Here is a 27,241-nt window from a genome sequence, read left to right on the forward strand (position 1 = left end):
AGCTGAAAATCTGTTTTCATGGAGGATCAATTTAAAATGCTATTTTTTGAGATTCGGAGCAGACAGAGACATTTTCTTTATTGCCTTTGTTTGCTCTGTGAGAAAAGTGGAAGCGTTAAAAAAATAAAGTTGTATTGAAGGAGGTTTCCTGTTTAAAAGAATAGCAAGCTTGAAGAATAGGGTTTTGATTGAGGGGGAAATCAGTTTAATCCATAAGAGACCATTGTAATGAAGGTACCAGTACGTTGTCTAATATTCTTGTTTTAACTTATGATCTGTGCTATATTACATATAGCATTTATACATATAGCACAGATCAGATGTATATGTATATATATAAAGAATTTGAATACTTACTAACATAAGTATTAAAGTTAATAAAAGAAAAGTTATATAAAAGTTAATAAAAGAAAAGGGTAATTTATACAGGTATATTCCATCCTGTGATTTGAGGGAAAGTGGCTATTCATACTCCAAAGGTGAAATCCATTAACAAAAACAGTGAAGAAAGGTATTTTCCAGCTTCCTATTGAACTTAGCTTTTGATAAAAAAAAAAAAAAAAAAAAATCATTGGGACCATAGTTGGGAAATTAGAGAAGCAGAAACAAGTCGAGTATTATAATCTCTGTTTTACTTTTCCCAAATATCACACCACTGAGTTCCGTTCATGTTTCAGAGCCTTTGCTCACAAAATAGAACATAACTGGAAAATGGATGCAGGGTACAGATTGTTACATATGATATGTCTCCATTAAAATGTGAATCACGGTTGCTTCTAAAGGTCTTCAAAATATATAGTGGGTACTTTTTCCTTTAAAAATTCTTCTTTCTATCAGTCTTTTTTTTTTCCTGAAAGTTTTCTTTTTTAATTTTATTTTTTGAATTTACATCCAAATTAGTTAACATATAGTGCAACAATGATTTCAGGAGGAGATTCCTTAATGCCCCTTACCCATTTAGCCCATCCCTCCTCCCACAACCCCTCCCGTAACCTTCAGTTTGTCCTCCATATTTAAGAGTCTCTTCTGTTTTGTCCCCCCTCCCTGTTTTTATATTGTTTTTGCTTCCCTTCCCTTATGGTCATCTGTTCTGTGTCTTGAAGTCCTCGTATGAGTGAAGTCATATGATACTTGTCTCTCTCTAATTTCACTTAGCATAATACACTCTAGTTCCATCCATATAGTTGCAAATGGCAAGATTTCATTCTTTTTAATTGCCGAGTGATACTCCATTGTGTGTGTATATATATATATACACACATACATATATACATATATATATGAACATATACATATATATGTGTGTATATATACACATACATGTATATATATATATGTATATATATACATATATATGTATGTGTATATATACACATACATATATATATATATATACATGTATGTGTATATATACACACACATATATATATATATATGTATGTGTATATATACCACATCTTCTTTATCCATTCATCCATCGAGGGACATTTGGGCTCTTTTCATACTTTGGCTTTTCTCAATAGTGCCGCTATAAACATGGGGGTTCTTGTGTCCCTTCAAAACAGCACAGCTGCATCTCATGGATAAATGCCTCGTAGTGCAATTGCTGGGTCGTAGGGGAGTTCTGTTTTTAGTTTTTTGAGGAACATCCATACTGTTTTCCAGAGTGGTTGTACCAGCTTGCATTGCCACCAACAAGGCAAAAGAGATCCTCTTTCTCCGCATCCTCACCAACATCTGTTGTTGCCTGAGTTGTTAATGTGAGCCATTCTGACAGGTGTGAGGTGGTACCTCATTGTGGTTTTGATTTGTATTTCCCAGGTGATGAGCAGTGTTGAGCATTTTTTCATGTGTCGGTTGGCCATCTGGATGTCTTCTTTGGAGAAGTGTCTCTTCATGTCTTTTTCCCATTTCTTCACTGGATTATTATTTTTTTTTGGGGGGGGGTGTTGAGTTTAATAAGTTCTCTATAGATTTTGGATACTAAACCTTTCTCTGATCTGTGATTTGCAAATATTTTCTCCCATTCGGTCAGTTGCCTTTTAATTTTGCTGATTGTTTCCTTTGCTGTGCAGAAGCTTTTTATTTTGATGAGGTCCCCATAGTTCATTTTTGCTTTTGTTTCCCTTGCCTCCAGAGGTGTGTTGAGTAAGAAGTTGCTGGGGCCAAGATCAAAGAGGTTTTTGCCTGCCTTCTCCTTGAGGATTCTGATGGCTTCCTGTCTTCCTTTTAGGTCTTTCATCAATTTTGAGTTTATTTCTGTGTATGATGTAGAAAGTGGTCCAGGTTCATTCTTCTGCATGTTGCTGTCCATTTTTCCCAGGACCACTTTCCGAAGAGACTGTCTTTATTCCATTGGATATTCTTTCCTGCTTTGTCGAAGATTAGTCGGCCATACGCTTGTGGGTCCATTTCTGGGTTCTCTATTCTGTTCCACTGATGTGAGTGTCTGTTTTTGTGCAATCATAGTCTTTTAAGTTTTATGGTGCAGAAGTTTTGCCAAATACAACAGCTTATTATTTTTTAAAATCAGTCCCACCCAGTGGTGGGAGGTAAATAGAGCATTTTATTGTGCAGCCCCTCAACTCGGAGACCTGACCAGCAAGAGCCCACACCTGTGTTCTCTTAGCTACATGTATGGTTCTCCTCCTAACTTCCTCCAGCTCATGCACAATTTACCTCTGACTATGCTGTTGCTTTTTTTAACATAAGAAATACATTCAGCTACAAGTGTATATAAGAAAATCCCATTTGTATCAGCAGCAACACAAATGGTATTTTAGATACTTTCTTTTCTATCGAAACTTTATGAGATGCCACATTAAATTATTTTTTCAATGTTCCACCTTTGCAAAGAGAAGTTGAGGCACAATGATTCATACAACAACACAAGGTAGGGGCATCTGGGTGTCTCAGGTTAATAAGCATCTGACTTCGGCTCAGGTCGTGATCTCACAGTTCATGGGTTCTCCTGCATCGGGCTCTGTGCTGACAGCTCAGAGCCTGGAGCCTGCTTCACATTCTGTGTCTCCCTCTCTCTCTCTCTGCCCTTCCTCTGCTCGTGCTCTGTCTCTCTCTCAAAAATAAGCATTAATTTTTTTTTTAAAGGTAAAGTACGTGTCATATGAGTCATAAAAATAAAGCAAGCAGAATAAAAAATGGAGGGAGTTGAGTAAGATGAGCAGAGAGAGGCCGTGACCATGCCCTGCAGATTGGTAGAGTGCTCCCAACTTGCTTTTCATCATTTTAGGGTCAAAGTGAAAGAGGCAAACCAAGGAACAGACCAAAAGGGACAGAATCAGTTAAAAATCGGCGGGGGGGGGGGGGGGGGGGGGGACTTGCGGTGGGAAGACAGAACCATTTCTGAGTCAAATGCCGGAAGAAGAAGGGGATGTTTCCATCCTGTGGAACATCACAGAATGTACAAAGTGTGAGGTATGAAGTGGCCCGTGGTTCTCAGCACAGCACCTGGGACGTGCTGTGGGTGGGGTCTCTAAGGTCTGTATTAACAGAGGACATAGTGCAGGGTATCAGGAAAGCTGTGCTGTATCCCTGTGGGCATCCACAGTCCTATGGGTTCCTTTCAGCCAGGCTTTTGAAGAAACATCCACAAGTACCTGGGGTGGGGCTTGCAGTCACTCACTGTGAGGGGCTTCGGTGACAACCACGACAAATAATCTTCGTGCTGCTCTTTTTTATTTGTTGGGGGTTGTACACTTACTGGGCGCTAATTAACTTCTCACAGAGCCCCTTGGGGTAGGTCTGACTGCTTTCCCCTTGCACCAGTGAGTCCCCTGCAACATTGGAAGTTGAATACTTTCCACAGAGACACAGATAGCAAGTGGGAGAGGTTTACTTTGAATCTCCATGTAGGGGCCAGGGGCAGGCTGGGTCCCTAACCACTCCCTCTTTGCAGTGCTTCTTAAAAAGGAGGGAAACCTTTGGGGCGCCTGGGTGGCGCAGTCGGTTAAGCGTCCGACTACAGCCAGGTCACGATCTCGCGGTCTGTGAGTTCGAGCCCCGCGTCGGGCTCTGGGCTGATGGCTCAGAGCCTGGAGCCTGTTTCCAATTCTGTGTCTCCCTCTCTCTCTGCCCCTCCCCCGTTCATGCTCTGTCTCTCTCTGTCCCAAAAATAAATAAAAAACGTTGAAAAAAAAATTTTAAAAAAAAAAAAGGGAGGGAAACCTAATTACACATGCAACCCATCCTCTCCTGGGAGTGGGCCACTCCCTCACAGAGAAACTTCCATCAAAGGGTAATTTTAGTGTGGCTCCTGCACACAGAGGGAAGTCAATAGGATGGCTGCTGATCTTGGTGAAAAAAAATGAAAGCTAAATCCATAAGTAAACAGGTACCTACATCAGCTATACAACTTTTTCCTTAAGCCTCCACACTTAACTTTTTATAATGCAATGTCTGGCTGAGCTCACAGAAGAGGTGCATATAGGTAAATGGATAAAGTGATGTTGTAAATTAAAATTTAGGGGCATCCACCAAAGATGGTTTGAGAATAAACTACGTAAGTGAGCCAGCTCTTTATTGGTACCTTCAGTTTCTGATTTAAAGAAAAAAAAAAAAACTATTTACACAAGATTTCAGTTAAATATGCCTTTGAACATTTATTGTAAAATTTATTCAACATTTATTGTGAAAAAAGCTATTTAGATAAACTATTTCTAGTTTAACTTATAAACTAGTTTAAATTTATTTCTTATTTTTTTAATGTTTATTTATTTTTGAGAAAGAGAGACAGTGCAAGCAGGGGAGGGGCAGAGAGAGAAGGAGACACAGAATCCCAAGCAGGGTCCAGGCTCCTAGCCGTCAGCACAGATCCCGATGCCTGGCTCGAACTCACGAACTGTGAGATCATGACCTGAGCCGAAGTCTGAAGCTTAACCGACTGAGCCACCCAAACACCCCAAACTAGTTTAAATTTAAATTAATTAACATGTGGTAACACAGTAAAAATATTTATATACATGTATTTTCATATAAACTTTTATGTGTATAAAACATAACACATACATACAAATACACCTATATAACATGTAAATATATATTCTTGTATAAATATATGCATATGTATCCACCTATGTATATTTATATACATATAAAATATATGTGTCAATTAATTTTACTTTAGTTTCTGAAACATTGTCTAAAGATTACATAGTGACATATTACTAAATAATTATGAATACATTACAAATCTTTTAAACTAAATTAGAAGAATAAACCCTAAATAAACATTTAATTTGTGGTTAATGATTATAATTATTATACTAATTCATTTGCACTGTATTTGCTTGTCAGAAGATCAAGCACCATGTTTTCTCTTAAGAAAGTTTTTTCATAATCAAATACTAATCATATATATATATATATATATTTTTTTTTTTTTTTGAAATCGATATATTCCTCCCAAGAATATAGATTCATGGCGCATGTAAATGACTGGATTTTTTCCAGAATACAAATTCTTATCAAACTCTACAATGAGCAGCCTTGCAACTTAAAGCAGAATGCAAAATACACAGCCAGTAGAATTACAAACAGTCTAGGGGGACGGATGAGACCAGGACCAGGAAGATCAGGCAGATGTTGCTACCGTGAAAGAATTAGAAAATGAGCCGTGCTTTAGCGCAGCTGGACCTTAAAGGGGAATGTGCTTAATACTAGTTCTAATGTGCCAGCAATCGACTGAGGCTCCCTTCAGTGCAGGGAACTTTATTGGAAGCTGTGGGCAGGAACACAGGCTAGGGAATAGTCTGGAACACAGGCAGGTGCAGGAGCCTGGGAACAAGAAGTGGAGGAGTGAACAGGTGGGTACGCAGTTTCCGTCTGATGAGCAGGGAGCACCTCACGTGAGTGGGTCCCAGCCGTCTTAAACTCTTGTGTCTTTGACTCAAGGACCAAACTCCAGGGAGAAAATGGCCTGGCCTGGGTCACCTGCGGTCTCCTTTGGCCTGGGATGAGGCAGGACAGGACCAGTGATTAAAGTCAGCCGTGTCTGCGGGAGACAAGGCTAATTCCTCCTTTGAAATCAGGGTGTTTGGAGGGAGAGAATATGAATGCTTTGTAACCAAAACCCAACGAAGTCCACATGGGTCCTGTAGGTATGAACACCTTTTTTTCAACGCCGCCTTTTCACGTATCTCAAAGGACTAAACCCAGTTCTTGTGGTGTGGCTAGTGCAGTCCCAGGCACGTAATTTTATCCACGAGGGAAATGAATGACAAAAGGGGGACAGTGGCTTCCATGTGCCAGAGTAGACGGCACACGGATGACAGTTCATTGCCAGCATGGGCGGCGGTGGGGGGCTAGATCAGCCTTGCTTGTTATTATTTATGATTTTTAGCAGCAGAGACAAACGTTAGAGCTTATTATTTTATAGTTCGTTTGGACCGTTTTTACATTCTAATTAAGTAGTGCTGATGAGAATTCACACGTCTTAACTGACAGAAAAGCAGCTAATGCAATTGGAAATTTGGGGCCTCACGGCTGCTTCACAGCAGGCATCGGGGATCAAGGAAAGGGGATAATGAATAATCATTTGCTCCATGTACAGTTTGCTAAAAAGTCTTTACATCTCGCCTGCTTAGGCTGCTAATACACCTTCATTTTGTAAGACCACACAGGAACAGGAGAAGCGGTCTCCTTCAGCTGTCTACTATGTGTCTAAATAAAAGCAAATCTGGGTTTAGAAGGAAAAACTTGGTTTGTAAGGATTATTTGTTGGAAGGCAGGAGAGAGGAATTGACGTGCCAGGGAGAAGAACCATTGTAATAGGGGAACTGTCTGACCAAGAGGTCCCATAGCTCTTGGGGATTAGGCAGAAAAAAACCTTTTTTTTTTTTTTCCCCCCATAAGGAGTAGAGAGAGTGAGAGGAGGGAAGGGGCCTTTAGAAGGCTTGCACACTGTCACAGTTTAAGGGTGGGTCAGAATTCAGAGACTTGAAAAAAGGACACAAATTTAACCAATGTTTGGGTAACAAGAACTTCACCTTTTCCTTCCTGTTCCCCTTTCCCTTCTTCTTCTTCCTCTCCCCCTCCTCCTCCTCCTCCTTCTCCTTCTTCTTATTCCTCCTCCTCCTCTTCTCCTTGTCCTCCTCCTCCTTGATCAGTGGGGACAAAACAGTCCAGCTAACCATGTATGAGACAAAGTATGGGAATTTGGAGGATCTGTGCCTGGCTTCCCCGTGGCTTAGAGAAGGATGATTCTTTGCAATAAGCAGTTTCCTGGGACACAACTGGCTGGCAGACTTCTTGCTCTTTTCTGGGAGCAAAGATCTTGGGTAAAATCCAGCACTGTTACGTGTAAAAGGGGGATACTGTCTGACCCCTAATCTTCTATTTTCAGGAACATAATTAGCCAACATGCTTTACTAGGTATTTCTTTGTTCTGTGTCCATGTGGTATTACTTCTTTAGAGGTCCCAAATAGCATGCACTTTATGGCAGGTATTAAACCACTCAGCAGTTATGACATTATAAAATATAAGCCCCATCCCCATCCTAATGTAAAGCAGAACCCTGGATTTGTTTTTCTAAAATTTAATATTAGATACATCTCTAAAACACTCCTTCTATAAAGCCAAGGGAGGGGGAGGAGGGCAGGTGAATGAAAATCAGGGAAGGAAATCAGAGCACTATTAGCATAAACTTTTATTTGAAAATGCCAGGCATGGAAGTGTCCCAAGGACCTTGGGGAGGGAGGACAGAATGTTCTATAGGACTTTAACAGTAGAGGATTGGCTAAGGTTCAGCTGGTTTTGAGAACAGAATTGCTCTTGGGGCAAGCAGCCAAGGTTTGAGTAGTCTGGGTGACTGAGAGGCGGGCAGGGAGCAGGTACCGACCCAATGCATACATCAGAGGTCCCCCTGCAGGGGGGAAATACTCAGCCCTTCTGGCTCTTTCACAGATATTGTACTCAATAAATACTTCCCTATTACTGTTTTTATTTTTGCAGCTTAATACATTTTTCTCTACAATATACACCTAAGGTATCATCAAACAGTTTCATCAGAGGTGGCTCAGTGTGTTGAGCCTCTGACTCTTGATTTCAGCTCAGGTCTAGGGTCATCGGATCAAGTCCTGTGTCAGAGAGATTCTCTCTCTTTCTCTGCTCCTCTCCCCAGTTCACACACACACACACACACTCTCTCTCTCTCTCTCTCCCTCAAATAAAATTAAAACTGAGGTACCTTGGTGGCTCAGTCGGTTGAGCGTCCGACTTTGGCTCAGGTTGTGATCTCATGGTCTGTGGGTTCAAGCCCTGCGTCGGGCTCTGTGCTGACAGCTCAGAGCCTGGAGCCTGCTTCAGATCCTGTGTCTCCCTCTCTCTCTGTCCCTCCCCTACTCTCACTTTGTCTCACTCTGTCTCTCAAAAATAAGTAAATGTAAAAATAAAAAAAAAAATTGTAAATAAAACAAAATCAAAAAACGTCATCAAATAGTACCCAGTAGTCATGCACACACTCCACTTTCATGAGACGTCAGCCGGCTTTAATGAAATACTGTATCACAGTGTGGTTATGCCACAGCCACCATGAAAACTTCTCCTCAGACACAAAGTACTGGACTTCATAAAGAAACAATTCAGAAGGTTCAAGGTAATTGAGAAGACACAGAGAAGGGATCTGTGCTCTATGTTCAATACAAAAGGCAAGAGAAAGAAGCAGCCAGAACTCTGAGAAGATGTCGCCCTCTTTTGAGAGCCACCTGTGTGTAGGTACACGCTTGGAGGGAGATAAGGGAGCATCAGAAATTGGTCTCTGAGCTTCAGTATCTCCTTTGTGCTTTTCTTCAAACAATCATCTATAAAAGTTGGCCTGCTTCACAATGAACAACCACAAAAGGCCAACTCTTATCTGGGTCAACTAGATAATTACTATTTGTCCAGTTAAGCATTGCATATATTGATCTATTTTAGAGGATTTATGCCTCTTGTACATTTCATCAGGCATATCAATAGTATGTATGTTAATACCTGATGATGTGAACCATTCGTGACTCATATCAGAGATTACTCAGTCTTCTTTTCCTCCAAACTGTTGAGTAGCCTGAGCTTTTGAGAAGTTCTTCATCCCCTTAAAGCCTTTCCTGACCTGTTCCCCTGATTCTCCTCTTGGCTCCCACTGCAGCCTGTTGGTAACAAAGCCGCCAGTGTTCTCCTCTTAACCATAGTCACCCATATGATGTCCGTGTTAAAACTCCAGCAGTGGGTTTACTGAGAACAAAATCCTCAAAAGTCCCTGTGTGACCTGCCCCAGCCCTCTCTGTTCCAGCCACACCACAGGTCTACATCTGGACTTTCCCCCTGGGCCGTTAGCAACTTCCTCTTCCTGGGCCCTTAGCAACTTCCTCTTCCTGGGCCGTTAGCAACTTCCTCTTCCTGGGCCCTTAGCAACTTCCTCTGCCTGGGCCTTAGCAACTTCCTCTTCCTGGGATGCCCCTGCTCGCCAGGTCCACGTTGCTCACTGTCTCCTCGGGGTCTGCTCACACATCAGTTTCTCAGGGACGTGCTTCCTGAACATTCCTGCCAATTTTATTATTCTATTATCTTGTCTATCTTGCTCAATTAGAATGTAAGTTCCGTGATGTCACAGACGTTGGTTTTGTCCATTGATGTATTCCAAAGCTCTAGAACAGTGCTTGGCCCATGGTGTACATTCAGTTAATATTTGTGTTCCATGAATTAATGAAAATAAATGGATGAGTGAATGAAAATTTCCCACTTACCACTTACCTAAGTTTTCCAAAAATTTATTAGACAACTGTGACTCTAACTTAATTTTCCGTCTTTTTAAACTCCGAAAAGAAAGACTTTATAAAGATATTTTAAAAGAATTTGGGGAAGAGGAGCTAGGGAGCTAAAAAAGTTTTGTTTTTTTTTTTTTTTAAATGACTGTATTGTTTTACTATGCCCATTACAAGAAATTCAAGCAACATATTACAAAGACGAAAGTTTTCATGGACTTTTTATGGCAAACTCAAAATCATACGATTGGGACCTAAGCATTATTAATATTATTTAAATATCAATGCAGACATCTCCCTTGATATAGGGAGATATCCTTGACACAGAGTTTACAGATTAACAATGTTGTAGACCTCTCTGTGTCACTGTGTAAAAGTGCGTGTCTGTATACTGGTCGTGTGCAAATACTTTAAGCTGATAGGCTGGAGACACATGCTCGGTTGTAATGAGTTTACATGTAATAAACTCTCATGATATTTGTTTCCAAAATGTATATATGAATTGGCTTGACATATTAATAATTTAAGCCAAAACATAAAGGCAATTTAAATGTTGGTATAAATTTATATGAGTCAGTTCAAAGTAAGTGACTAAAGAGCTATATTTAAAAAATCATGAAGTCAACAAAGCTTTAGGAAATAACCACATACCTATGTACATCTGAAGATCAAAAAGCTGAAGAACTATTCATTGAATGTTATAATTTATGTATATATGTAATATATTTATGTTCGTATGTAGTTAGCAGAAATGCTTAGGTATCTGGACATAGACAACAAGTGGAGGGACAGATTTTTACAAAATGTATTGTTTAAAATTTGTTAAATTTCATTTAACGTACATTTATCAGAAAAAGGTACGGAAGAAACTGAAGTGTGGACACCTTTTTCTTTACACGAGAGACTTCATTCCAAAAGGTCTCTAAAGTTTTAAGAGAATAATGTTCAGGGAGAAGAAGTTGTTATAAGTCTTAAAACACATAATTCATTTTTAGGTTTCCTTGATGTATGATTCCCTGATAAGATAAAGGAATTCGTACAGATATATTTCATTCCACATTAATATTTCATTCCACAGTTTTAGTACTCACATATGACTCTGCAACATTCCCCAGAAATATAGAAAAAGGCACAAGTTCAATAGCCACGTTTCTTCATTGTACAAAAACACAGTTTATGCATATACAAATGATTTCCTTGGAACATGTTTAGTCAATGTGTGAATGCACTAGAGCAGTTATAAATTATTAAAGTGAAGTATCGGGACTGATAGCCATCTTCTGCAACATATTTAACAATGTACTCATCTTTGCTTTTTGATCGGTGAACTAATATTGCTAGCGAAAAATCGCTAATCATTCCATAAACTTGTTAAATGTCTTGAACGAATTAGGGGCAGGGAAGAAGCTTATTAATGCAAACCTTTAAGCCAAATTAATAATAAGCAGCATCATAGTTTCTGGAACAGTGACTAAGTGCTCCAAATCGTGCCGCGATTTGACTACAAGCGTTAGTGCATTTACTGCACACAACCACCCCATGCGGCAGATTTCCTCATTTTGTGATTCCCCTATGATGGCTTCCTGTGGGCCAAGGTTTTGCAGTTCATAAGTAAAGGAGCTGGAAACTGAATCCAAACATCCGTGCTCTTTGCCACTATGTTATTACCATCCGTACCTGTATCAGCTGTCAAGAGTGTAAGTGGGTGCACTCCAAAGCCTTTCTTTTTTGTTGTTGGTTTTTCTTTTGTTTTGTTTGTTTGTTTGTTTTTTGTTTTGTTTCTGTTTTTGTTACGGGAGCATAAGTCTCTAAGGAAAAGGATCCTAAGACGCAGTCTGAACACTATTCCACATCTGTGTCCTCGTCCAGACACCCTCCTCAGGTTGTGGGGAGAATGCATTCTTCTCTTAATCTTCAGCAAAGATCTCATCAGAAAAGATACTGGAAGGCAGCCAGACCAGTGGGTGTGAGCTGGCAGAAAAGGAAGAGAATGAATTGGACTTTTAATGAGAGACTCCGCCTACGCGGGTCCGTACACATTGGGAAGCAAACCAACAAAGCGTTGTGCTGTGTTTCCTGGTGCGCACACTGCACACCTGTGCTCCCCGGCACAGCCTTTGGCCTGGGCTCAGCATCAGTGCTTGTTATTTTGACAAGGGCACACCCAGCACATACCAGACCCTTAAGGCAACATTTTTTTTTTTTATTTCTTTAAATTTTTTTTTTCATTCTCTTAAATTTAAATTCAAGTTAGTTAACATACAGTATAGTCTTGGCTTCAGGAGTTGAACCCAGTGATTCATCTCTTACATGATACTCAGCACTCAGCCCAACAAGTGCCCTCCTTAGTACCCATCACCCATTTAGCCCATCCCCCACCCAACCCCCCTCTATCAACCCTCAGTTCATTCTCTGTATTTAAGAGTCTCTTATGGGGGCACCTGGGTGGCTCAGTTGGTTGAGCCTCCGACTTCGGCTCAGTTTATGATCTCATGGTTCATGAGTTCCAGCCTCACATGGGACTTTGTGCTGATAGGTCAGAGCCTGGAGCCTGCTTCAGATTCTGTGTCTCCCTCTCTCTCTGCCCCTCCCCTGCTCATGTTCGCTCACTCACTCTCTCTCAAAAATAAATGAACGCTAAAAAAAATTTTAAGAGTCTCTTAACGGTTTGCCTCCCTCTCTGATTTTATCTTATTTTTCCTTCCCTTCCCTTCCCTTATGTTCATGTGTTGGAAAGGGCCTCACAACGTGGACTCCAAACAGAGCTTTGAATCTATAGATAAATTCAAAAACATTTGCCATGTGTAGTTATTAAGATCAATTCATTTGCATTTGAATGCCTATAAATATTTAATAAGATACATTCTGATGTTAATCTCAAGAATTAACAATATAAAGTTTTTAATAAGGAAAAGATATTAAGGAAATTACCATTTGTGGCAATACAGACTTGTACTTTCCATTAAAATGAAATTGTGCAAATTGTATTTTCCAGGAAATTACCTACAGGTTAACATTATTTCTGTCTTTTCTATTGAATGTTACTGAGTCCATACCAAATGATAGATCTTTATGTTGTTTGTATTCACCTAAGTAGCTTCTGAGCCTGGCATGCAATTTTTTTTTTTTAACCTGATAAACCTCCCATAGCAAAGCATCTATACGTTCTCCCACTGCTGCAAGGTTCTAAGAGTCTTGATGCCCTGGAGGAAACAGATAGCCTGGTCTGGGACCCTGGTATACAGCTATGCACCTTGGGTCACAGAATCTGGTGGAAGGTATAATTTATAACACCAACTACATGAACTCAAGAGTTCTAACCACCCCACCCCCCCGGCTCCTATAAAGCACAGACAGCTTGACTTGTACATCATAGTGGGCAATTCCCATGAGACCTGTAAAGCTCAAATGGTATCGTAAATTCAAAGAGTCTAGAATTCGACGGGACATGGTCGATGACCTTTCTACTTTATTCAGCTTCTAGCATCTTTGGGACTTAAATGCTGACAAAATATACAGAATTTTTTTTCAAGTGTTCACATTCAGTAAACATTAGCAAAAACCAGGCTGTCATCATTTTTCACTTTCTAAATGTCATTTCAACTTGAGAGTGAATGCCATGTTTGTACTTCGATGTATAGGATTTTGGATCGGTATGTTCAGGAGCAAATTCCTGGTGCCAAAGTGGTGGTGGAGTCCATCGGTGCTCGCAGGCATGGGGATGCCTTTTCGCTAGAAGATTACACCAAATGTGACCTGACTGTCTATGCAATCGACCCCCAAACCAACAGAGCCATCGACAGAAATGAGCTTTTTAAGTAAGTCCTTTTGTTGTCTGTAACAGCTCTCCGCTGGCACTATCAAAGTCCGTAAGTATTTAAAGTTTAAAACCCACTAAATTGTTATTGCAAGTGAAGTGTAAGCAGAAAATCAGAGACGATACCTAGGGTATGCATGCCGAGATGTTTTGAGGCCCGGCGACTTTGGAGAAGGTCGGAAGGTCCATTGTGCTTATAAGCAAGGTGCAGTTCATCAGATGGTCTCAGAGTAGCTCCTCCATTGCTGCCAAGCCCAGCGGTCAAAGGGGGAACGCACAGATTCCTTCTTCCAGTGTCAGTGTGCCCGTGACAGTGTCACTAGGCATGAAGTTTAAGAATAAATATAGCTGTCCTCAAGGTCTTATTGACTCAGCAAAAATTGCAATTTTTTTTTTCCCTTGACCCCTTCCACCTCAGTCCATACTTCCCATCTATTTATTTATTTCATCCTGGTGAATTTGAATTTTGAGGTCTGAATCCTAAAAACAAAGAAAATGCAGAATTTTAAACAAAACGCTGCTATGTGTTGTACCTTGGAAATGATTTTAGGACAGCTTACCGCTTTGTTGTTTTGTTGTTTTATTAGTTTCAGCTTTGCTCTAGTGACACCTAGCGCCCAACAGATTCTTGGAATGTCATTCTTATTTAAAGTAAGACACATTTTTAGTTAAACAATATATATTGATATATAACCATACGTACATACACTAAATATTTATTGGTATCTGTGCATATGTGTACCCAAATACATAATTCCAAAACTTAGTTTGCCTGTGTATACTAAGAGCAACAAATAAATTTAGGTGTATACTAATTTACATGTACATATATCCCTATGTGGCTGCACTTACGTATTTAGCAAATATCTATTTACCCGTTTATTAAAACCCATTCATTCTGAATTTAGTCTTACTTTAAATCTGTTCTTCAACAAAATTTCACTGCTGCTATTTTAGAAATAATGACATAGTGATTTGTATCAACTTAATTTTTAAAAGAGCCGTGGTTATTAAGTATGTTATTCATCAGTTTATATTTAATAGATATTTGGGCCGTATGCAAGATAGCATGTTAATCACAGTGGAGAATAGGGATGACTAAAGCAGTGGCTTCTCAAGTTCTAGAATCAACATCCGAATGAAGTACCATTCAGATCCGCCAAGCCAGTTTTTGCATATTTCATTAATTTTAAAATTTATTTAGAAATATGCTTTAAAGTTACATATATTCTATCGCCATTATTAACACTTATTTAAATCCACCTGTGCTGTGTTTTTATATATGTTGGTTTAAATTTTAAATATGATGATAGATTGTTTGAATTTAGAGTGTTTTTCCTAACTATAAAAACATTTGTATTCTTGGGGCGCCTGGGTGGCGCAGTCGGTTAAGCGTCCGACTTCAGCCAGGTCACGATCTCGCGGTCCGTGAGTTCGAGCCCCGCATCGGGCTCTGGGCTGATGGCTCAGAGCCTGGAGCCTGTTTCCGATTCTGTGTCTCCCTCTCTCTCTGCTCCTCCCCGTTCATGCTCTGTCTCTCTCTGTCCCAAAAATAAATAAATGTTGAAAAAATAAAAAATAAAAAAAAAAAATTTGTATTCTTTAGGCAGTTCGCCCAGCGTTAATAAAGAGTAAAGTAAATGATCCTGATCATTTGAATTTCACATGTAAACATTTTAGAGGTAAACAGTTTGGAAACTGAAGCCAATTGGGTTTCAACTGAAACAAGTTTTCCCAAACCTAGATTATATTGTAAAGAGTAAAGATAGAAACTCAACTGAATAACAATTATAACTGGAAGGAAGGGGAGAATAGAGGATAACTATAAATCAAAATTTGTATATTAAACAGAGAAGTGAACAGCCAGGAAGTATTAAAATTTTCCCTTAGCAATAAATAAACTTAACAAAAGGTGGGGGGTGGTGGCACCTGGGTGCCTTAGTTGGTTAAGCTGCTGATCTCAGCTCAGGCCATGATCTCATGGTTTCTGAGTTTGAGCCCCACATCAGGCTCTGTGATGATGGTGCAGAGCCTGCTGGGGATTCTCTCTCCCTCTCTACCTCCCCTACTCGCTCGCTCACTCTCTCTGAAAATAAAAAATAAATAAAATAAAATAAAATAAAACAATAAAATTTTCTCTTAGCTTGAGCTGGGAGCTGAGACACTATAATAAGTTGAATATGTTATTAGTTAATTATTATTAATATAATAACCTAAACCCTACAGTTGTTCCTTGAAATATTTTATAGTGAAATTATATAGATGTAGTCCATAATCCAAGGCTCATAATGCACTGATATTATTCTCTATCCTGTAGTTACAAAAACTATTGAAAATTTAGTTTTTAACATTGAAAAAATATACTAGAACATTAAGATTATTGCCTGATGCCCAGTCCAATGGAAAAAGGATTATTATTTCAACTTTGCCTTACCCAAAAATCTAAGCTTTTGAAGATGTTGGAATTCTCAGGCAAAGAATCAGAAATATATAAATACATAAATAAGGTATTTCCTCCAAGGAGTCCACTTTGATTTTTAAAAATTGTTATAACTAGGGATGCCTGGGGGGCTCAGTCGGTTAAGTGTCAAATTCTTGATTTCGGCTCAGGACATGATCTGACGGTTCTTGGGTTTGAGCCCCACCTCTGGCTCTGCACTGACAGTGTGGAGCCTGCTTGGGATCCTCCCCTTCTCTCTCTCTCTCTCTCTCTCTCTCTCCCCCTCCTTCTCTCTGTCAAATAAATCTTAAAAAATGAAAGAAAATTGATTAGCTATATCACAACTTTTTTTAAAAGCTTATAAATGCATAGAGGAGACTGGAATCCCTATATCGACATGCTAATTACTTACTTTGTTTTGTAAGGTTATGAGTATTTAGATCTTTTTTTTATTTTTGGTTATCTGAATTATTTAGATTTTTGCAGTAAATACATATTACTTTTATCCTGCTTTTATTCATCTTGTGGTTCTCTGAACTTCTTGTATCTGCTTTTTTTTTTAATGTAGTTTCTATTTCTGGAATATCCTTAGACATCTTTTCACATATTTCTTACAGCCCATTCTCTATCCTCATTCCAGGATTCCAATTAAAATTCATTTTTTCTCTGAGGTTTTGGATGCTCTGTTCTTGTTCTTCCTCTCCTCTCTGTCTCCATCTTTCCTGTTTGTGTTTTACTTTGGATAATTGCTGCTGCCTTGTTTTCAAGTTCACAGATTCATCTGTGTTAGCCTGCTGATGTGCTCATTAAAGGAATTCTTCATCTTTATATCCTTGTTTTCTTTCAAGTCTTCCATTTCCATTTGGTTCTTTTCTTACAGTTTCTACCACTTTATGGAACTTCCTATCACTTCAAGCATGTTTTTTCACTTTCCGATGGATTCTGTAAAGCACTGCAGGGCTGTGCCAAAGTCTGTCTGGTGTCCCAGCATCTGGGGTGTCTCTCTGGTCTGGCTCCATGGCTTCATCTTCAGCAGACCCTGTGAACCCATGCCGCTGGGGGCTTCTCTGCATTCTCTTAACCCTCCCAGCCCGACAGACTGCCCTTGCTCATGGCCTGGTCCCACTCTCACGGTGGAGATGTGGCCACATGGCCCGGGGCTCTGGGTTCTCCTTGTCCAGCCTGCGTGCCCGGGACGTGGGCTGGGCTCTCTCGGCTCTTCTCTTCCCCCTCCCCGTGGCAGCCACATACTGTGCCATATTTGTGGTGTGTCTTGGGGACAGGACAGTTCCCTGCCTCTCCCAACCAGTAGGCGACCTCTCTGTGCCCAAGAGAGCTCCTGTTCCTCACCCTGGGAGATGGTATTTTTGCTTATACCTCTTCCCCAGAAGTAGCGGTCCTTAGCTTCAGCCCTAGGGATTGGAATACTTCCTCCCCTCTTTCTGTGGCTTAAGGCTCTTGCTTTGCATGAGATAGGGGTCTGGAGAACTGTGCGTATCCAGCCTTAGCCGAGTGCTTCCTCTGTCCCCGCACAGGACGGGGATCTCTCTCCTGTCTCCGGCCTTGTCCAAGTTTATCTGACAGAGGTCCTTGGAAATAAATAGTCTGCAAGTGAGTTCAAGGTAGGCCCCGCTTGTGTTCAAGGGTCTCTAGCCTCACATGTTGGTACGTACATCGCTTCTAAAAATTCATTAACATTTTAGCACATTTATTTTATTTGCTCTTTTGGCAGCTTCCTTTTCCGTGTTCTGCAAAGGGTGAAATAATCGTCCCATCTCCCTGTGGAGGAAATTGTCACTCTTTGGAATTTGTTATGGTTTTAGTATCACCTGGCTTTTTGTCATGAGGGTGGGAGTCACATTCTCTTACAGCTTTTGGCATCCTTGGCAGAAACAGGCCATATTATTTTAAAATAGAACTTAATTAAATATTTGTTTATAAAAGCAAATACAATTTTAGCTCATGCCCCTTTTTATACAGCCAGCCTGTTTTAACATTAGTCTGCCCAGATGGTAAATGAGAAATGCAGAAGAAGGTAGAAAAACCCTGAATACTCTATAAACTAAATTTAAAATATAGTGTATAGGGGCACTTCTGTGGCAGTTGGTTGAGTGTCTGACTCTTGCTTGGTTTGAGCTCGGGTCATGATCTCACAGTTTATGAATTTGAGCCCCACGTTGGGCTCTGTGCTGACACTGCAGAGCCTGCTTGGAATTCTCTCTCTCCCTCTCTCTTTCTCTGCCCCTTCCCCACTCACACACACTCTCTTTCTCTTTCAAAATAAATAAATAACCTTAAAAAATAAAAGTAAATAAAATATAGTGTACAAAAATCACATTTATACTTTAAAATAGAATCTGGCTACCAAACTCTAAAGCTTCTTCCAAATTCCTAAGACCAGGGAAAACAACATAAAAATTAAGAACACTGAAAATTTAAATAATGGAAAAACAATTATCAGACTCTAGCTTACTATAAAATATGAAGGAATACAAGTTAGTCCATAATTTGGAACTGTATAAAGGAAATAGCGGTCTACCCATGGTTTGCTTTATTCAGCCAGACAACCTTATCCAAGTGGAATGGGTGTGGGCATATGTGTTAAGCATCACTCAGTCTGCATACCTGGTTCAGAGACCCAGACTGTGTACCCACCAGGGAAAGAGGTATCCGCCCCTCCACCATTTAGGTTTGAGGTTTTGTGAAGTTCAGAGTGTGTGCTGTTCAGCGTCCCCTTTGTTTCTGCATTTATGTGTGCATCGCAATACCCTTTCCACGAAGGTAAAATGCAAGGTAGACCAGTGGTTCCACACCATACTTTGATGGCCGAATCCCACCACAGGCGCCAACAGAGGTGGGGGCATGCCTGCACATGCCCCGTCAGCAGAGTGACCCGGAAGACATGGGATTGGTTTACAAATTGATCTCATCTCAGGAAAACAGGGCAGAGCTGACAGATACATCTCTCTAAGATAAGGAAGCGGCAGGCAAAATAGGAATCAGTAATAAATACTGGAAAACAAAATAAAAGAAATAACGTCCGATGACTCAAATGTAGAGTTTAACTCTGCAAAGATTCTCGTATGGAAACCACTGGCAAACAATGGAACATTTTTAATAGAAAGCAGGACCTTATGGGACAGTGAAATGGTATGCGTGTTGCACAGGCCTTGAATCCTTCCCTGTTTCTGGTGAAAGAAGCCCATGGGGGAGGAGTGAGAACTGACTGTCCACCACCGTGGTGCGCTTGGACGTGCCCCCCCTCAGGATGCGGTTCCTGAGCTCACACCGATGGGGTATGGTCAGCACACAGTCCAGGGGAGGCCAGTTAGAGTCCTTCTTCTAGGATTGGCATGGAAGCTGGCTTTGTCCTGACATCAGAAAGAGTATAAAACAAAGCCCCAGGGGTGGCTCAGTCAGTTGAGGGTCTGACTCTTGATTTCAGCTCAGGTCATGATCTCACAGTTTGTGAGTCTGAGCCCCATACTGGGCTCTGCACTGACAGCACAGAGCCTGTGAGATTCTCTCTCCCTCTCTCTCTCTCTCTCTCTCTTCCCCTCCCATGCTCTCTCTCTCCCTATCTCTCTGCACCCTCCTGCTCTCTCTCTTTCTCTAAACAAACAAACAAACAAACATAAGAAAAGAATGCTCTACCATCTTGAGATTAGCACTTTTTAAAAAAGCATATTAAGGAAAAGAAAAGATAAATTATAAAAGAGATCAAAATATATTTAGAGGACAATTGAGCTACAATCTGAAAATAGTATCTCTGAGGTAAAATATTGTACTAGTTATCACAGCAATAAAGAGCTAAAAAAGTAATTAAAAGACTTCATTACTTTACCAGAAAAAATCAATGCACATGTCATCATGAGTCACTAAAAAGTATCAGAATATGTTTTAAAACCATTGAAACAAAAATAAAAGTGACTTAATCACAAAGGCACAAAAATTAGATAAGCCTTCCACATGCCATATGCATGATAAAATGCCAAAAGCTAATGGAATCAAATCCACCATCGTTTGAGGAAAAAAATGTTATGATTCATGTATTTTTACCTAGGCAAACTGTTTTGCATGTAGAAAGCAAAAAGAAAGATATTTTAGACTAGGTACAGGTTCAAAAGCAATCAACTCTTCTAGTAAACAATTATGACATTTACCTAAGTTGGAAAATAAACCAAAATAAGTATCTAAATAACAGAGCTCTTGTAGTATAAAAAAACTAAAAAATCTTCCCTCAGGTTATTGCAATGTTAATTTCAGGAACCCAGTAGAAGTGTGGTCTGTCTAGTGGATCCCACATGATATAGGTGAAATCTTCCCTGAAACTAACGATCTTTCTCTACTTCTGATACTTGCCAGTTTCTAATGTTTTCTTGTAACTTAACTCTTAATCTGCACTTTATCTGGAACTTCTTACTTTATCTGGTAAACAATTCAAAAAACATAATGTACCATTCTATTCTAGCACTTAGAACAACGGTTAAACCTTTATTATATCTTTTTTAACATGCCTAAAAATCACCTAGGAAAATTGCTATAAAAGTATATTTTATATCTACAAAAGCTTATCTGTCTTGTGTTACAGGATGGAAACTTGAATAAAAACGTGCAGCTTTAAAACTAAGCTTGAGTTATCTGGGCCATTGGTTTTCTTAAATGGGAAGACTAATAAACTACCCAGTGGAATTCACATCTGACATCAGGCATCTATTTTTTCCATAGGGAAGGTATAAACGCTGTGCACTAGATATAAGGTCTGAATGATTACCCGGAAAATTAAAATCAAAAGTGTCAAAGGGATAAAAATAGACTGTAAAATGCACAATCGTGACATGCTTTGTTACCATCTGATGGTGAAATTTGGGGCCGTTTTTATTTTTTTCTTTTCCATTTCTGTATGTTTTCTACATTTTGAACATAAGTATATGAGTATATAAAACATAAGTATATAAAACATAAGTATATAAAACATAAGTATATAAACATGAGTATATAAAACATAAGTATATGAGTATATAACAATATTTCTTGGGGTGCCTGGGTGGCTCGGTCAGTTAAGCTTCCAACTCAGGTTGATTTTGGCTCCGGTTGTGATCTCAGGGTCATGAGGTCAAGCCCCACGTCCGGCTCTGTGCTGACAGTGTGGAGCCTGCTTGGGATTCTCTCTCTCTTTGCCCCTCCCCTGCTTATGCACTCCCTCTCTCTCAAGAAGTAAATAAACTTAAAAAAATAAAAATGTTTATAGAAAGAAATTAGATCTGGATATACCAAATTGTGAGCAGCGTTTGCATTGTGGGCCTGTGCCTGATTTTGCTTTTGGAAATGTTTTGTGTTTTCCAACTTTCTATAGTAAGATATCTGACCTTTATGGATAAACGTCTTTAAAAATACAAAAATGAAAATACCCAGGACTTGGTATGGCTTTGTGGTGTTAGGAACACAATTGTTACATTAATATTGTGGGATTTATAAGGGATTATGCAAATGTTCCCAAAGAATTTTGAAAAAAATAAAAAAACTATTATCTGGTAATTACAACATAAAATACAAAACAAAATCGTTCAATCCAATAAAATTAAGTAACACTTATCCCTTGATTGTCCCTTCCACCCCAATGGAATGGCCGTAGCTGGAGCTGTATTACTCATAGGAAGGGTTTGCAAGAACTGTTGGCTTCAGTTGGCCAATTCTTCTCATCCTGGCTGATTTGCTGTCTGCATCATTCCTATAGTCTCTCTCTCTAGGCAGGAAACACCTTTCAATTTGTTCACCTTTTGCCCATAAAAAGCTTTTTGATTTGGGATTTGAGAAGGTCGACATACAAGACAAATGTAGATGTTGGAGACCGAAGACTTGGTGTCTCAGATTCATTGCCGTAACTGTGTAGCTATATGGCCTACGGTGAATTAGTATTAAGATGTTCTGTTCTATAGGATTATTCTGAGGACCCAGGCAGACAAAATGCAGGAATATAATTATAAACTATGCTACATGTAACTCAGAATATTTTTTCACCTGAATAGCTGAATAATGTCAGTAATTTCAACATAGTGATAGTAAGCTCACTGAGGTTGATAATTACTTTTCTCAAGTCTGTGAGCATATGAAGTAAGGGTCATCGTTATTAATATCTTTGATATGTGTATATAGCTGTGTAGTTACAGTTCCTCATTGTTCTTGCTTTTTGTATATTTTTTATTCCTAACACTGATTCAGCTTGTGTTTCAATTAAAGAAATTTTTAAAAGATATTACAAAATTATCTTTTCTGTTAACATCATTGATTTTACTATTTATCTGACAATCAGATTTTTGGATGGCAAACTGCTTGATATCAATAAAGACTTTCAGCCGTATTACGGCGAAGGAGGACGTATTCTGGAGATCCGGACCCCGGAGGCAGTGACCAGCATTAAAAAGCGAGGAGAGAGCCTAGGCTATACAGAGGGGGCCCTGCTTGCACTCGCCTTCATCATCATCCTCTGCTGTATCCCTGCCATCTTGGTAGTTCTGGTCAGCTACAGACAGTAAGTATTCCCACTTCTAAACATGGCCTGATCGAAAAGCCATCCCTGGCAACGTGGCTTTGTAGTCGTAAAACAGTAATGATGCCACCATTTAGGGGATTGCTGCATCCTTCTTGCACCAAGCGGCCTTCCTTTAAGGCGGAACGAAACAAACTTCCAGCATTTTTGCCCGATTCCTCAATGCTGCCATGTTCCTAACATGCTCTCATCCGTTAGGAATTTTAGGGTAGCTCCTGTGGCTTTGTTCGTGCCCCTCATCGGGTGCAGAGCCTTGCGAGAGAATACAGTGGGTGTCCTGGGGGAGGTGTCATATGCAGCAGAATGCCATATCCAGATTCCCAGGTTTCTGAGGAAGGTCTGCAACCTATCCACACTGTCATGACAAGTTTTTGTCCGTGTTGTTACACTGACATCTGTGGAAGTGATCGCAGCATTGGCAAAATCATTTCAAAATCATAGTATGCCATGTGTAATTCTCCATGGGGTTTCTTCCTTCCCGGATAGCCCTGCCATATCCTGTAGTATAACATAGGACAGGATATTTTGGCTGCACAGGCCTTACTCATTTCTTGTTCCTACAGGCAAATACATTCATTTAAAATACCTATCTTTGGGGCGCCTGGGTGGCTCAGTCGGTTGAGCGTCTGACTTCGGCTCAGGTCATGATCTCTCGATCTGTGAGTTCGAGCCCCGCGTCGGGCTCTGTGCTGACAGCTCAGAGCCTGGAGGCTGCTTCACATTCTGTGTCTCTGTCTCTCTCTGTGCCTTCCCCGCTCATGCTCTGTCTCTCTCTCAGTCAAAAATAAATAAAACATTTTTAAAAAATTAAAAATAAAATACCTATCTTTTACTCTGTCCCTTCAAAGTAGTGAAGTAATTATAGCTGATTTAAGCATCTGTATTTGAAGTCCTCTATTAAGCTATTCTTTATTTCACACCAGGTACAGGGAACTTTTGTGATAGAAGTCCAGGCATTTCAGGTATATCCCTATTGACAGTGATGGGTAACGAAAGTTGTGGAATAGGTTGAGAAGAGAGGGAGCCCTAAGGGTGCCATAAAATGAAAATAAATAAGACGGGGATCATAAGTCGTATAAATTACTTGACATAACAAAGGGTAAGACCGAATGGTGCAGCTGCTCTTCATCATGTAAAATACCTGCAGGGAAAGCACTAAAATAGTACTTATATATTCTTAACGTGTTATCTTTGTTCTCTAACACTGAGAATTTTCTTTCAGATTAAGTAAGGTTAGGTAATTGCAACCTAAAAGTTGAAAAGTGTGCTCTGCATGAAGATGCCATAGGGATATTTTGTCATCGCCAAAGCCATGTGAAGTTGCAAACAGAACTTTCAGGTTGACCTACTGGAGTCTGATGTATCCTTAACAAATGCACCAATTCTAAAGGCTAGAAACAAACTTAATAATGGACAAATGGTTTTGAATTACTAAGCCATCAACTCAATATTAATTTTCATGTTGGAGCGAACCTGTATTACAGTTATTCTGTTTCATTGCACTGTTTCCCAGAGGAATCCTGCTCGCAATAAAATCGGAGAGAAAACTTTTATCTGGCACACAACACAGTGCTCAAAACTGAAGCATCCTGGATGTTATAATTTAACAAACCACTAAGATGCTTGCCATTTAAACGTTTCATAGATGCATTATTTAATATTTTTTTGGTTCAGTAATGAGTTCTATACTCTATGAATTGATTGTAGTCACTGCTTTTTGTAGACCGATGGAATTAAACAAGATGAGTTGTGCGCCATGTGTCAGTGTAAAATTCTCACATTTAAAACTCCAGCTTTTGTACTTTCATATTCTGCATGTACATAGGACTGGAACGGATGGCTCTTCTTTCCTATTAACATTCTTTTTTTTTTTTTTTTTTTTAATTCACTGTACATGGAAAACTAAGAAGCAAATGTGAAAAAAGTGTCATGGATTCATTATCCAGGCACGTCACCTTCCAGTTCCAGGCTCAGCTTCAAAGTGAAGCCCAGGGTATAATCAGCCCACTGCCTGCCTTCATCTCTTTAACATTCTTCAGGCACAGGATGCCAAGAAGCCAGTTATAAAGATCAGATCACCTTTAATAACCCATTTCTCTATCAGAGTTCAAATTCATGTATCCATGTTTTAATCCAGCTTTTTTTTTGAAATCCCAGTTAGTTCATTTCTTTGTTTTCTTGTTAAAAAAATGTTTTCACAGCTTGTAGGACAGTGACAGCAACAATAAAGCATTCCCCCATTTTTACTTTCTGAACTGAAACACTCAGTTTCCCTACTGTGTCAATAGGTCTGTGTCGTTAAGAGTTTCACCAGTAAATTATTCAGAATTTGGAATAAATCAGATGTTAAAATATTATGAACGCAGAATTTCTAATGTAGCTTTCTCTTTTTTTTTCTTATTGCTTTTCAAAACAGGTTTAAAGTGTAAGTATAATTAATATCTCGCATACGATTTTACGTAATATGAAAAGGAAAGGCCTGGATTCTACTGATAAAGTAGTCGGCCTGCTCAGAACCATGGATCACCGGTCTGTCTTGTGTTTGCAGAAGGTGTATACTTTGGTTCAAATTCCCATGTACTTTTGTATGTAAGGAATCAGGCTGGGTTTTCACATGGGGATAGGAGGGAGGAAATGTGAAAAAGACAGTTGACTCTGACGGTTCCCACTCTTTGAGATTTGGATTTTGAGGAAGGAACTAAGAGTTGGCTGTCCAGGACATTCAATAAGCGTGGCTGCAACTCCAAGGCAAGAATCCCAGGCCTCCCAGGAGTCCAAAGGAAACAAAAGCCAGCCACGTCTCTCTCCCAAAGGGACACCGTAAACTAATGTCAAACATGTTTCAAATCATTTAAAATGAAATAACTTTTCTTGAACTAGATGGAAGATGAATAATAAAGAAAAATTATGCATCTTCAACGTGCCTCACCTGAGGAAGGAGACCCACTCCATGGCCCCCAATTATTAAATCACATTTTTATAGATAGCTTGACTCCTACCTTTCATATTCCTATGTCACGTAATATGCAAATTTTTCTACTAAATTCCAGCCATTATTTCAGGGTAGATATTTTAAAGGGGAAGAAGATACAGGAAAACGATACTCTGTGGGGATGTTGCTGTAATCACACGGGTTTATAAGTCCTAGTATTTGTGTTAACGATTTTTTTAAGTGGGTTCTTCTGAGAAATGTATGATTTCTAAAATGGTTTTCCACAACATCCCTCCCTTCTCAAAGACGCCAAGCCGAGTGCACCAAGACAGCGCGAATCCAGTCGGCATTACCCGCAGCCAAGCCTGCTGCACCTGCGCCCGCACCTGTGGCCGCGCCCCCGCCGCCCCCCGGGGCGCACCTGTATGAGGAGCTGGGAGACAGCACCATGTAAGTAGGCCAGGGCGCTGCTCTGCCAGACAGGTGGGCCTGATGGATGCTGGGTGGTGAGTATTTCATTTCCACCCCATGCGGAAACACGGTTTGCAGCCTACTTCATTTACTACTTTAAATGGGAAAAAAAGAAAACAAATTGTTAAGATGAGAACCTAAGAAAAGTCGAATTGAAAAGTCATAACCAAAACACAAACAAACAAAATAACATTTTTAAAAAATGAGTAGAGAAAGAAGTACTTGGCTGGAGGAGAGACATCTGTAGATGACTAGCTTGAATCATATAATCTCTAAACCTTCACAATTATGCACGTTTTTCTCCAAAATTCAAAATACATTCTGAAAAAAATTTTTTTTCTCATAAGAAATAAAGACAGGGTAAAGCACAATCATAAAAGAGTAATTCTTGATTTAGTATCCAAAGGCAACTCTTATTTGGTAATTTAAAACCAATGGTATGGTCTAAAATCATAGACTCCTTACAGAGACTGTCTCGGGATGTCATAGGATGGAGTAATTAAAATCTGAGTGAAAATCTGAAACCCAAATAAAGAATTAAATATTAAATATCCAACCCCTTAAAGAATATGCTTTTTATTATATTCCCCTCAAAAGAGACTGCTGTGATAGCTTAATACTTCTCCTGTGTTATTTGGAACCTCTAAGCAATATTAACTCATACACATTTGAAAGACTTTTAAAGTATTGTGAAAAGACTTCACAGATGTTTCCAGATTGGTGCTACCCTCATAACCAGATTCCTTTCTGACTTATTTAACCTGCCTATGTTTTAAAAATTAAAGAGGAACTATTTCTGGACATGAAATGCAAAACAACCAAGGATATTATAAAATTTTGAATCTGACTAAATTAAATCCAAGACACCTTTTATTAACTAGAATTTGGCAGAGTTGAGGGACTAAAACACATTATTCTACTCTGTTACATTTGTTGCATTTACTAGTAGGAATAAAGCAAGCCTCAAAAATTAAGAAATTTACCTTTTAATGGGAAAACCAGTTTTAAACACATGTATCGATAATTTTGTCATATTACCACTATTTTTATGAATATAATTTATTGTCAAATTGGCTTACATACAATACCCAGTGCTCATCCCGACATGCACAAGGTGATGTTAAGAAGTTTCAAAAATGTTAAAAGTGATTTTAATGTTGTATATTTTAATGCTAAAATTGAATTTAATGCTTGACAGCTTAGTATTTGACATTCTATTTCTAAACTAACAATATAATACAGGATTCATGCTTTAAATATAGTTTTAATTTT

General features: G+C 39.4%; 1 protein-coding gene across 15 annotated transcripts in view; it reads left to right on the plus strand.

The window, feature by feature from the left end:
• The window catches only part of PCDH15 (protocadherin related 15), a 1,260,230-nt gene that overhangs the window by 1,213,386 nt on the left and 19,603 nt on the right, over window positions 1-27,241 (plus strand). For all 15 annotated transcript variants that reach the window (XR_015241496.1, XM_086679475.1, XM_086679485.1 and 12 more), the window contains 3 exons: window positions 13,401-13,577; window positions 22,330-22,548; window positions 25,805-25,948. Coding sequence is in view for 14 of the 15 variants with exons in the window: in XM_086679475.1 (XP_086535601.1) it covers window positions 13,401-13,577; window positions 22,330-22,548; window positions 25,805-25,948 (540 nt within the window). In the remaining variant the exon portion in view is untranslated. The remainder of the gene's footprint in view (window positions 1-13,400; window positions 13,578-22,329; window positions 22,549-25,804; window positions 25,949-27,241) is intronic.

The sequence above is a fragment of the Puma concolor genome, chromosome D2, assembly GCF_028749965.1.
Source record: "Puma concolor isolate L17-30 chromosome D2, mPumCon1.1.hap2, whole genome shotgun sequence".
NCBI lineage: Eukaryota > Metazoa > Chordata > Mammalia > Carnivora > Felidae > Puma > Puma concolor.